At 48.9% G+C, this 11939-nt stretch overlaps 2 protein-coding genes across 2 annotated transcripts; both read right to left on the bottom strand.

Moving 5' to 3' along the window:
- Window positions 1-204: 204 nt before the first annotated feature.
- LOC149365384 (E3 SUMO-protein ligase PIAS4-like) lies at window positions 205-3669 on the bottom strand. Its single transcript, XM_089583606.1, has 3 exons — window positions 3569-3669; window positions 1606-2130; window positions 205-796 (listed from the first exon to the last, which is right to left on the bottom strand). Exons 2-3 carry the CDS (start codon window positions 2080-2082, stop codon window positions 542-544), a joined length of 732 nt encoding a protein of 243 aa, XP_089439732.1. The 5' UTR covers window positions 2083-2130; window positions 3569-3669; the 3' UTR covers window positions 205-541.
- Window positions 3670-6498: 2829 nt separating this feature from the next.
- On the bottom strand, window positions 6499-10434 carry LOC149365383 (E3 SUMO-protein ligase PIAS2-like). Its single transcript, XM_089583519.1, has 3 exons — window positions 10328-10434; window positions 8234-8754; window positions 6499-7739 (listed from the first exon to the last, which is right to left on the bottom strand). The coding sequence occupies exons 2-3, from the start codon at window positions 8708-8710 to the stop codon at window positions 7470-7472; spliced, it is 747 nt and encodes a 248-aa protein (XP_089439645.1). The 5' UTR covers window positions 8711-8754; window positions 10328-10434; the 3' UTR covers window positions 6499-7469.
- Between the last annotated feature and the right edge of the window lie 1505 nt (window positions 10435-11939).

Below are 11939 nucleotides of genomic sequence, written 5' to 3'. Positions count from 1 at the left end.
TGAGTTGCAACGCGCGGTCATCGACCGGGGCTCGTTCCGTGGTGTGCCTCCTCCAAACAGTCGCTCGGAATTCTGGGAGAAACTTTTTCCTGAGCGGGGGTGCTGTTGTTTCCTGGAACAGCAGTTTCTCCCAGAATTCCGAGCGACTGTTTGGAGGAGGCACACCACGGAACGAGCCCCGGTCGATGACCGCGCGTTGCAACTCATATTGAGCGCGATAGTACATGCCGGATGCCGAAAGGAGAGGCCCTCGCTATTCGTCACGCGCTTTCGCAGGGACGACTGGCAGTCATTGAATCTTTGGCCGACGGCGCATCCAGTAGCAACGGCTTCCTCCAGGCTGTGGACGGCGCAACGGTTGTCACTGCAAAGCTTCGTTTTTTTTTTAAAAGCTTATAAAAAGGCTATTGGAAGAGCCGCATTCAGAAGTTAACGACATTACGACTAACCATAAAAGAGGCCTCGACGTTTGTCGATCTGTCATCGACGAAACCGTATAGCAGTCGTCGCCTGTGGCCTATAGTCACTGTCTGCTAGCCTATCAACAATACTGCGGGAAGGTTATGGATGTGGACTCGTCGTCGGCGGCGCTGACGGCATCCAGCATGAGCAGGTCCACGCGGATGTCCTGCACGGGGACTTGCTCGCTGCACTCAGGGCACCTCCAGGACGGCTGCAGTGTGGTCTCATTCCAGTCAAGGTAGTCGAATACGTCGAAGCATTGCACGTGACGGCAGCGGACTCCGCGGCCAGGGACCCGCATCTTGCTCTTCGTCAGCGGACAGAGTAGAGACACCTGCATACGGCAAGCGGTGTAAGCCACGGCATGGATTCGCCCTCTACAAGCATGGGCGAGCGCCAATTAAACGACCGGATCACGCGAGTACATGGACTGCAAGTTGCTGATCACGTCCTGAAGCACAAACGATGAACCAGCGTACGAACTGTTGTTGCAATTATCTAAGTGACAGGGCGGTGAAAAAAGAAATTCAAGGTATCGTTAGCGGGTTATCTCAAACTTGAACTTACTATAAAAAATGCGAATGTTCTGTTCCACTCTACGCTCGATATCGGTAAACAGAGGTGGAGGAATTTTTTCCGCTGGTCCTGTGTTCAGGATAGTCTTTGAGGCGATAGCGTTAGAGCGGACGTTCGGAGGAAAAGGCGTGCGCGTTGCGACATTAATTCAGGATTGGTCGGGAAAGTTGTGACGTCACATGTTGAGCTGTCCAATGAAAATTATTCAAGCTCGAGTTAAAACGCGACTGTGAGGTCGCAGCATGACCGAAATGGCATTATGAAAAATAAGGAAGTCAAGTAAATTAATATCGCTGAAAAGGAAATTAGGGTTATCATTTGGGGTGTCGAACCCATCACCCTTGGGCTGCAGTCCACTTGGTTTAAAGAACTTATTTGGGTGTTGTGTTTTATCCCGTCGTCCAGTATGTCTGTTGATCCAAGGTGATTAGTGCGTGTAATTAAAAAATGTAATAATTAGGATAGAAAGTAGCAAATAACCATTAACGTTGCCGCGTCATACTCTTCAGGCGGAGTTCAAGTGTCCCCCTATAATTTTTTTATGCCGCTGTAAGGACGGATACGCACCTCTAAATCATACAAAGGGAAGTGGTCTTCCTCGGAGTAATGTGCTACAACGAGATCCATTGTGTCTTCCCGTTTGTGCACGTAGGGGGAGCTCTCGTTGATCCAGTGCAGCAGCTCTTCTTCCGTCACCTTCTTCACTTCGTCGACGTGCACGGTGACGTCTGTAGGGATGGGTTCCCACCAAAAGGCGAGGTCATTGTAGTAAGAGCTGGAGAGGAGCTCTGTTATGTTGACCATAGAAAACTGCAGGCCACGATAGGCCTTGCCATTGACGCTCAAGTTCGCCGTGTGACCAGTGAGAGTGGGCGTGTCTGACTTCCGGTCGAAGTGGACGAGTACCATCCTCGACGGGGAGCGGCTCGCCGCGGTCGTTGAGAATCTTCCGCTGCAGTAAACCAAGTCGGGGGACCGGGCCGAGATGTCGGCGGTCAGCCGCAATTCATTTACTGAGAGGTAGAACGGCTGGTCCGGAAGCATGGCTATGGATGCGAGGTAGAACTGTACGTCCCGCTGTGTCTCGCCTAGCTGAAAAAGAAAGCGCGTTGTCAAGGGTGCTGCGTAGTGTGATTAAAACTAAAATGCCATCCAGGGACTGCGGCCTCTGGATAAGAGGTGTACAAGTCTAAATGCTGTAAAAGTCAGCACTCCTCACGCTCATAACTCGGTTCGTTTCGAGCGCCTCCCGAAACATGTAGGTTTCCCCAGAATTCCCAGCAGGCCGGTAACTTGCATTGACGCATTTCGTTGCTTGGCGGCAGTACCGAGCCGCACGCCTTGCAAGCTTGCAATCATCACTAAGCGGCAAGAATATATCCTGGAAGATTGTTTTGATACTCTACACGCCCAGTCACAAAATGTGGTCAGGTTTCGAAACCAGCTAGCTGTTACGAAAGATTTAGTGGTTGAAATGTGCGCTCTGGTGTATGTGGGGACGTGCTGAAGGCAAACGTAAAATCAGGCTGCGGACGAGTAGCTTATCTTTCGGAAAATGTAAGCATTCCTTCTGCGCGAAAAGGTGATTTTGGGGTGAAAGAAAAAAACGAAACACAGAAATAAAACTATTCGGTTTCTAAACGCGAGGGGCGTGCTGGTTAGACATTTTCGGGTCGCAATGACTAAAAGGCTGCGAGTTAGGATTTTAAAACTGATAGGGCACTCGATGCAGCGGACGTTTAAGTACAATCGATGCTTCAGCGTAATACAGAGCGTGAGTAACTGATTCTAACTACAGTGAACATGAATCTACGCCCGGGTTGTCTTTCGTCATTGAACTGAGTCTCCATTTTTGAGCAGCGTTTTCTTTTACAGCTGAGCAACTTAGGTTTTCTGTTTCGTGTGGTTCGTTTCTTTTTTTTCTAGACAAACAAAAAACGCACAAAAATGCACACAAATGAGGGGTTCTCTTGAGAGCTGTTCAATCTACCAGCATCACTGTATTCAGAGTGATTTCACATCACGCGCCGAATTTGATTTAAGAAACAAGTCGCGTCCAAAAGCACTACAGATAAAACGTTTCCAAACAGCTTGAAGCCCATATATGTCTCGCAGACGCTTCCTTTAAGCCGCATAATACGGGAGCACCATTTCTGCGCTTGCCAGCCTCTGCACGGCATTTTAGGCGCACGCACAAACACGCAATCCAAAAAGCCAAGTCCTACGGACAGTGAAACAAACTGTCCCGAAAACTGAGGTTTCGATAAATATCGCAACCGAAACACTGAAGCCAGTATAACGCCACTCTTCACGGGCGTTTGGCAAATGTGCTCTAATTAAGGTCCGTTTTATGCCAACGGCTACGGAAGCTTCTGCCCCTTATCCACGACAAAGCATGTAAAACAATCTCAGGAGGGGTTAAAAGTTTAACACGCTTCGCGAGAACCCGGACGAAAGAACGAAATTCAACTTGCGCAGCAACCACAAAGACTTAAAAGAAAACGTTTGCCATAGGGTAAGTACGACGCACCTGAAGTTGAAGCGCAGAAGCCGATGTCTGTGAGGCAATCTTCACACTTGTAGTTGCAGGAGAGCTTTCAGTGAAGGCATTCGTTGAAACGGTTGCTGAAACTCGGCCTTTTTATATATCTCGACCCAACAGCCACAGCGACATGGGCGAAAAGAAAACGAAGGACTGGGCAAATGCGATTAAACGTGCGATAAGCGGCAAGCGTGGCCCTGACGCCACCTAACGCGAAATTCACAGTGACTTCCGGTGCAGGTAAAATAAAAGAACGATGAGTAGGTTACTAAAAAAAAGGGGGGGGGGGGGGGGGTCATTTAAGGTCGCGCTCAGGGTATGAAGCGACAGCGTTAATGGTTAATTGCTGCTGTATTTCTTAATTAGTAGCTCTTTCTAATTACACAGACTAACTATAATACAGCAGTAGGCATACTAGACCAAGTGATACACAAAAAAACACACATGGTCTCCTTTAATGAAAACGGGCGAACGTGCCTCAGTGGATTAGGGGTAGCATGTATGACTCGGAACACAAAGGTGAAGGGTTCGATTGAAAACAAATTACTCCAATTTTCTTTTCAGCGTAATTAATTTATTTGACACTGTTATATGCCATAATAACATTCCAGTCATGCTACGACATCACAGTCACAATTTAACTCGTGTTTCAAATGTGTTCATGCCACAGCTCAACCTGACGTCGCAACCTTTTCGACCAATTCTGAATTAGTTTGACAACGCGCACGGCTTTTCGTCCGAACGTCCGCTCTTACTCTGTCGCATTAGACGAAAACCGCGGTAACCGTTGGTCCGGGTGGAGATCCGAACCCAGCACTAAGCTAAGGCTGAAGTCAATGTAAGAAGGGGGAGGGAGATGATTGAAGGACACCTGAGTTCGCATTAAGAGTATGGCACAATAGAGTTAAAAGATCCCTACGGCCCCTAGAGGGCCCCCCGGCGCACCCCTTCACAGACATCGACACGCTTGTTACCATCACATGGTGCTTTATTACACACCATCGTCCATTATAATTGGCGACGCTGATTAGAGACTATAATGAACTAAGTGTTCATATAATGTAATTTAGCTCACTGTGAGGTGTGAGGTGCCTCATTTATTCCACCGAATGAACAACATTCCTCAGTGGTGAAGAGGTAGCGGGCCCGGCTCCTGACCAAATGACAGTGGTTCGATTCCGCTCGGCCACCTGTCATATTTTCGGCGGAACTGTTTTCTACGTCAGTACCTTCTCGACCAATCGGGACGTTCCAGTGACAATGACACCGATGTCAGGTATTCCGCCGAACTGGACCTATAAAGCTTGCGGGTTCAAAAGTGCAGGCAGATAAAGCGCATGTCCTAGGCCACGGATCCCCTATTTCAATGCCAGCCTCAACCGTCACTTAGCAATGGGGTGCGTATGTATGCCTTGGTTCGTTCAGCTGTTGTGATGTGGAGCCACTAATGTGGAGCGGTGGTTTACGTCACAACGCAAACTTCTTGCTTGATTACTGACAGTTTTTCTATAACGCAGTGCTCCATGAAGGAAAATACGTTATAAGTTTGGTTGTCCGTTTTCAGTCGTATACGTCGCTACTTATGGCGATCTCGCCCTCTCTCACCGCATCTTCGTAGGCGCCACGGAAGCTGTACCGCGTTCGAGAACGGTAACAGGGGTGAAGGAGAGAGCTCGAGTAATCGAAACCAGCCCTGGCCGGCACTGAAATCAATGCGGCGTTTGTTTAGGCCCTAGGGCATACCTGGCTGCGTCCAGCTCAGGTGCATACACGTTCAGGAGCGCAAGCTGCCGGGCTAGTTGGTGAAGCATGTTAAATAGAATTCAGCGCAAAAAAAAAAAAAAACGGACAAGGGACGAAGTTCAGTAAAGCAGAAAGTTTGGCTGGTTTGTATCGATCCATCTAAAAACGGCGCACAGAAAAACACGCAGAACACAGGGAGAACAGACAGGTCAAGAGCGCACTAGCAACTGAAGCTTGGTTGAAAAACACTTCTCACTCTGTAAGCATGCGCCAGGAATTTCAGCACGTGTCAACAAGATAAAAACCCAAATAAAAACGTGACGTTGCTGTACGATAGACAAACGGTCTAAACCAAGATAATAGATCCAGGGAGCGGTGCTACACTGGAGATGATGGTGGTGGTTACTTTGGGAAATTCTGGTGGAAAGAATACTGGACGCGAGTTATGTTACCCTTAGTTGTTATGTTACCCTTAATTGTTACCCTTAGGGACTATCCCCTTTAATCCACCATTCCATCCTTTGTCACACTGGCATGGTCGTGAGAATCGGCCGACGGCATTGGCAAGAATTAAGGGGTCCTTTGACGGGGAAAAGCCGCTATTTCGCCCCTGCCCTGCTCTGACCTTGGCGTATGGACGCCGATGTCCGGTAAGTCACATGTCGGAGGGCTTAGCCTCCAGCACAGCGCCTTAGCATCGATTGTCCGCTTTCCGTAAATCATTTATGCAGTTGTAACAAAAGAACTACAGAGCAGCCAAGACAAACAGAAGAAAGAACAACACAGAACTAGCGCTAAAGTTTAGGGATAGTCCTGTTTTATCCTTTGTGTTAGTCTTGGTTGCGCTATAGTGCTTTTGTTACAATATGCACCATATAGCCCAGCAAGAAGTTCTTCTAAACCATTTACACAGGGGCGCTCACATTCCCTGCCATACCTTTGAGGCCTATTGCCGACCTGCGGTCAGTAACGAGGAGCGCCAGTATGGGCGCTGCAAACAATTCGCTTCGACTCCTGTGACCATCAGGACGGCTTTGCAGTTCGATTTTTGACCTCATTAGAAGCAAGACGTAACATTTATTCTCATAAAATTGCGACTAAACGGTGAAAAACACGAAGACGAAGGCTTTAAAGCAAAGTGTTTATTTGTGCGAACTTCGCTCTTCCAAAGACAAAGCAACACGCTCAGATGAGGTCATCAGAATCAACCATGCTTTGTATTTCGCCTTGATGCATTTGAAGACTGCTGACCGGTCGCCAACATTCACGAACATCATAGAATCACCCCTGCGCGATAGCGATCTCTACGCCAATCTATAAAACAGAGACAAGACGACCGACGTCTTGAGGACAAGAAAAAAAAAATATGCTCGCGCACCGGCGATGATAAAAAGAAAGCGCTCCTGAATAAAATAAAAAATATGGCGGCAATATCATATCACTTCTACCCTAAAGTCACAAATGGCCTTTGCATAAAATTCAAAAACAATCAAAAGCTAAAAGCGTGGCAGGATTCGTATCGACGGCGCTGCAATATGAAAATACAGACACTCATAGTAGCTAAACTCAACAAAAGAACTCACGTTGCCTAGAAAAAGCATTCCGCTCAAATGCAAATGGCGATATTGACAGCAACAGCTCTTTTCTCCAGGAGGTCAAAGATGCGTTCGCGGCTAAACAAAGAGTGAAACGTTTCACTTTCTTCTTGACCCGTGCTCGCTCGGAAGACTTTCTTCACGGCGCATGCTTTTCAGCCTCCTAGTGTGTCTGCAACTAACCCAGTTCCAAAGCACGTACTCGGGCACCGGTCCTCAGCAGAACATGGCGAACGCCATGAGGACCGTGAAAGGACCTGACGACTAAGAACGAGGGCAGCGTGGACGCCGCAAGCCGCAATGCACGGGAGCCGCCGGTATTCGGCCTATTCTCCCATAACCTCGATGCCGGTACGTCTCAAGGGGGCGGCCTCGGCTTTCGCAGAAATGCCATCGATAAACGTTTTTACCGGATGCCTCCTGGGCACGCGCAGTGTCCCCACCCGTGGTCACGTGGCCACGGCAACACTCACGTCACTGCGCGTGGGCAGGAGGCGTCTGGTAAACCGGTGCACACCTGCACTAATACGTCTCCGGTATGCTAAAAACGTCTACCAACAGCGTCTACCGGCGCCAGGCGCCGGGATGATCAAGGATATGTCTTCTTCGGGATAGTCCATGGCGTCCAGCATAAGCAGGTCCACGCGTAGGTCCTGGACGAGGACTTGCTCACCGCACACGGGGCAGCTCCAAGATGGCTGCAGTGTGCTCTCGTTTTTGTCCAGATAGGCGAATACGTCGAAACACTCGAAGTGCTGGCAGCGGGCTCCACGGCCAGGAACCCGCATCCTGTTCTTCGTCAGCGGACAGAAAAAAGTTACCTGCATACAACAAGCGATAAACAGTAAGCCTCGTTACGGCATCGCAAGTATACAGGCGCTCGACATCGCACGAACCACGCCAATTAAGTAACGGGATCAGGTGAATAATGGCTCCCAGCATGATAATACGCTCTCCGCTAACGACACGCTGGCGGATGAGCCGTGAAGCAGTGTACGTACAGCTGTGGCGAAAGTCCATAGGCACAAGAGCTGTGGAAAAAAAAAATACACGTATCGTTGGCGCGCTATTTGAAACTTATTTGAGAACGCGGCATCTCAGAGACAGAATATCCTGCTCTATCCCGATATCTTGAAACTGAGACGAATGAATTTTTTCAGCCACCGGGGTGATCACGAAGCAACGTCTTCCGATTACCTAGCGTTGACCTCAAGTTCAATTTTTCTCTTTGGAACTAATGAAGAGTTTTCTCCCCCTTTTACTGTCCTGTGCTCAGGATATATTTTTTTATTCCGTTGTAGGGACGGATACACACCTCCAAATAAGACTTAGAGTTGTGGTCTTCCTCGGTGAAGTGTGCTGCGGCTAAAGCCAACGTGTCATCCCGTTTGCCCACATAGGTGGAGCTGTCGTTGATCCCTTGCAGCAGCTCTTCTTCCGTCACCTTCTTCACTTCGTCGACGTGCACGGTGACGTCTGTAGGGATGGGTTCCCACCAAAAGACTAGCTCATTGTGGTCAGAGCTGGAGAGGAGCTCTGTTATGTTGACCATAGTGAACGGCAGGCCACGATAAACTTTGCCGTTGACGCTCACGTTCGCCGTGTGACCAGTGAGAGCGGAAGTGTCGGACTTCAAGTCGAAGTGGACGAGTACCATCCTCGACGGGGAGCGGCTCGCCGCGGTCGTTGAGAATCTTCCGCTGCACGAAACCAAGTCGGGGGACCGGGCCGAGATGTCGGCGGTCAGCCGCAATTCATTTACTGAGAGGTAGAACGGCTGGTCCGGAAGCATGGCTATGGATGCGAGGTAGAATAGCACGTGACGTTGCCTTTCACCTAGGGGAAGGAGAAAATATATAGTCAAGGGTACTGCATAGTGTACTTAACGAGGACGAATAACGTCTTAAAACAGCATGAACGAGGCAAGGGCGCAGAGAACAGACGTGTACGTATCTGCGTCTTTGTCTTGTTCGAGCTGTTTTAAGAATGATATTCCACCGTCTCGCCCAAGCTTATCCGTTGTCAGATACCCTTACGAGTCCTATACAAGGACTTATGCTTCTGGATAAGAGGTACACCCGTATAAACGGTATAAAATGCATTACCCTTTGCACTTATAACTCGGCTCGGTTCACTCATTTATGATTAGCCGGCAAGAAAAAAAATATCGATTCCTGCAGCAATAGGAGCAGCACTCTGGTTGGAGAAGTGCTGTACAGCTTTGACATTTTTCAAGCGCTAAGACAACGAGGACGATGAGGAACAGACAAGGACGAGCGCTAAGACAACGAGGACGATGAGGGAACAGACAAGGACGAGCGCTAAGACAACGAGGACGATGAGAGAACAGACAAGGACGAGCGCTCGTCCTTGTCTGTTCCCTCATCGTCCTCGTTGTCTTAGCGCTTGAAAAATGTCAAATCTGCACCAACTAGCCCGATCCGCTACCCTGCTGTACAGCATGACACAAGAGCGCGTGGTCTCATCCCTGAGGCATGTTGGCTTCAGGGAGCCTGCATGCTATTTTAGATAATTTTAGGTATTTTAGGGTAATATTTTTGTGCATAAGTTAGTTTATACCTGCACTCACTTTTTATGTAATATCCCCAAACTGAGGGTATTTAAGGTGGTAAAATGATGTGATATGACCACTTCCAAGGATTTGCCGAAGGCAGCACTATTGCACTGTCGCATGTCGTTGCTTGAGTAGAGTGCAAACATCATTAAGCTAAGGAAAGGCAGCGCGGGAGATTATTTCGGTACTCTCAACGCCCAGCCACAAAAGTTGGTCAGGTTGTAAACGAAGTTTACTGTGTCGAAAACTGCAGTCATGGAAGCGTGCGCTATGGTGCAGACGGGGACGCCCTAAAAACGAACTTGAAGTCAGGCTGGAAACCAGGACAACCGCAATATCCTCAGTGCTTTCCCACCACACGCCGAAGGCATTAATGGGCCCGCGTCCAATAAACACTTCCGATAAAGCTCTTCCGAGTAGCTTCACATTAATATTCCTTGCAGGCTCCAGCGCTAAGCTGCGGAATATGAGAGCATCATTTCGATACTTGACAGCCTCAGCACGGCTTTCCAGGCGCACGGAATAAGGCACCGTCCAAAAGCAAACTCATACTCTGAAAAATGAAATGTCCCGAAAACTGAGGCTTCAGCAAATATCGGAATCCCGACATACGCACATTTCTATAACGCCCCTCTTCTCGGGACCTCAAGTGTTCTCAAGGGCTGTTTTGTGTTACGCCTCCGGAAGCTTCTACGCCATTTCGTCGACAAAGCAAGAAAAAGAAGCTCAATGAATCGCGAAAAAGGTTGACACTCGTTGGAAGAACAGCCACCAAACTACGGAATTGAACTTGCGCGGCAAAGAAAACATTTGTCGCGGGTTAAGTATACGTACCTTTGGTTGAATCGTTGAAGGCACTGCCTCTGAAGCAATCTTTACACGTGTAGTTGAAGGACAGCTTTCAGTGCTGGCATCGGTTGAAAATGTTGTTGAAAATCGGCCTTGTTACAGAAGTCGACCCAACAGCCACAGCGTCATGAGCGAAATGAAAACGAAGAACAGGGAAAGTGCGATTAAACGCGCGATAAGTAGGAAGCGTCGCCTTGACGCCACCTATCGCAAAATTCACTGTGACTGCCTGTGCGAGTGAAATAAAGAAGGATGAGGAGGTTATCAAAGGAGGAAAACAGAGATAACTGTTGCTCTGGGTGGACACCTGAACCACGAAGAAATGAAGGTGGCGCAGGATGGGAGAGAGAACAAGATACATGTTGATATAACGGATGGTTCGGCAATAATTCCTGTAATTCAATTTCAACCACATCACTCGCTTCGCAACGGAACCGGTTAGGGACGCCTTGGTTTCCACAGTTGTCGTGATGTGGAGCCACTTACGTGGAGCGCCGGCTAACGTCACAGCTTGAACTGCATGGAGGAAAAAAAACTGAGGAGGGAGCGGCCGGCGACAACCTTGAAGCCTAGTCTTAACAAGCAAAGATATGGTAAAAAAAAGAGAGTGTGTCCCCCCATGATCACACCACGTGATAGCGTGCGGTAAAATCTAGCCCTGCTGCGCGCGCGCATGCGCAGATTAGCGCGGCAGACTGACTGTAGATCAACCTCCTTGCTGTGGACGCCCGCGCCGCGGGTCGCACATACGCGCGCACTAAAACATACCAGAACCAAAACATAAAGGACAGACTCGTAGAGCGAAAAACTGAGGGAGAAAACGGCTTCGTAAACACTCGGCTTGCGAACGCTGGTCGCGTGACGTCACGCTCCCTCCTTAGTTTTTTTTTTTCCTCCATGTTGAACTGGCATGATTGCCGAATATGGCCGCGAGATCCAGCAGAGTCACCACCCTGCCGCACAGCGGCGAACCCTCCTTAGTGTGAATGCTTAGTGTTCGCAACAGTGTTTACGGGAGCGTGTACGGCACACATTCCTGGTGACTGATATTTGTTTCGCATTTTGGTTATCTGCCTCTTAGTTGTCTGTCTTTTACGAAAATAATGCGAACACGCTGTAATCCTACGCTGCAGTGAAGACAACAGTTGTCCACATCGAATAATTCATGATGGATCTTGACATCTCGTGGTAAGGGAGTAATTATTCACTGGCGACCACCCAAACGCAGCCATACGACTACAGAGGAAAACTGTACTGGCACGTCACTCGCGTTACGGGAAGGCCATGGGTTCAGCCATAATCCTTCAATGTTTTTTTGCATAGAAGGCCATGGATTCAGCTGAACGGAGCGTCGTGGGGCGCTGCACGTATACGCAGGAGGCCAAACTACGAACGTGTGTCCACCGAGGTATGTGCGGCAGTTTCTGCGTCATTTCCTTCCCTCAAAACCAATTTTCAATTCAATTTTGGCGGGTCTGGCAAAGGACGAACACTCTCGGAACGCTGCCCGTAAAGGGGCCGCTTCACACTGCACGCAGGATCCCCGTGTCCGTGTCCATGTCATTATCAAGAACTCAGTGTAATCCCTCCCAAAGTC

This window comes from Amblyomma mixtum, chromosome 1, assembly GCF_055824585.1.
Source record: "Amblyomma mixtum isolate Tamu chromosome 1, ASM5582458v1, whole genome shotgun sequence".
NCBI lineage: Eukaryota > Metazoa > Arthropoda > Arachnida > Ixodida > Ixodidae > Amblyomma > Amblyomma mixtum.
Note: the sequence above shows the minus strand (reverse complement) of the source record. Positions and strands in the feature narration are given on the sequence as shown.

Bases quoted from the DNA above. Each gene is read 5' to 3' on its own strand.
- LOC149365384 (XM_089583606.1), bottom strand. From the start codon at position 2,082: ATGCTTCCGGACCAGCCGTTCTACCTCTCAGTAAATGAATTGCGGCTG. The intron at 797-1,605 runs GTGCGTATCCGT...TGCCGTATGCAG, and splicing joins TCCCTTTGTATGATTTAGAG to GTGTCTCTACTCTGTCCGCT.
- LOC149365383 (XM_089583519.1), bottom strand. From the start codon at position 8,710: ATGCTTCCGGACCAGCCGTTCTACCTCTCAGTAAATGAATTGCGGCTG. The intron at 7,740-8,233 runs GTGTGTATCCGT...TGTTGTATGCAG, and splicing joins ACTCTAAGTCTTATTTGGAG to GTAACTTTTTTCTGTCCGCT.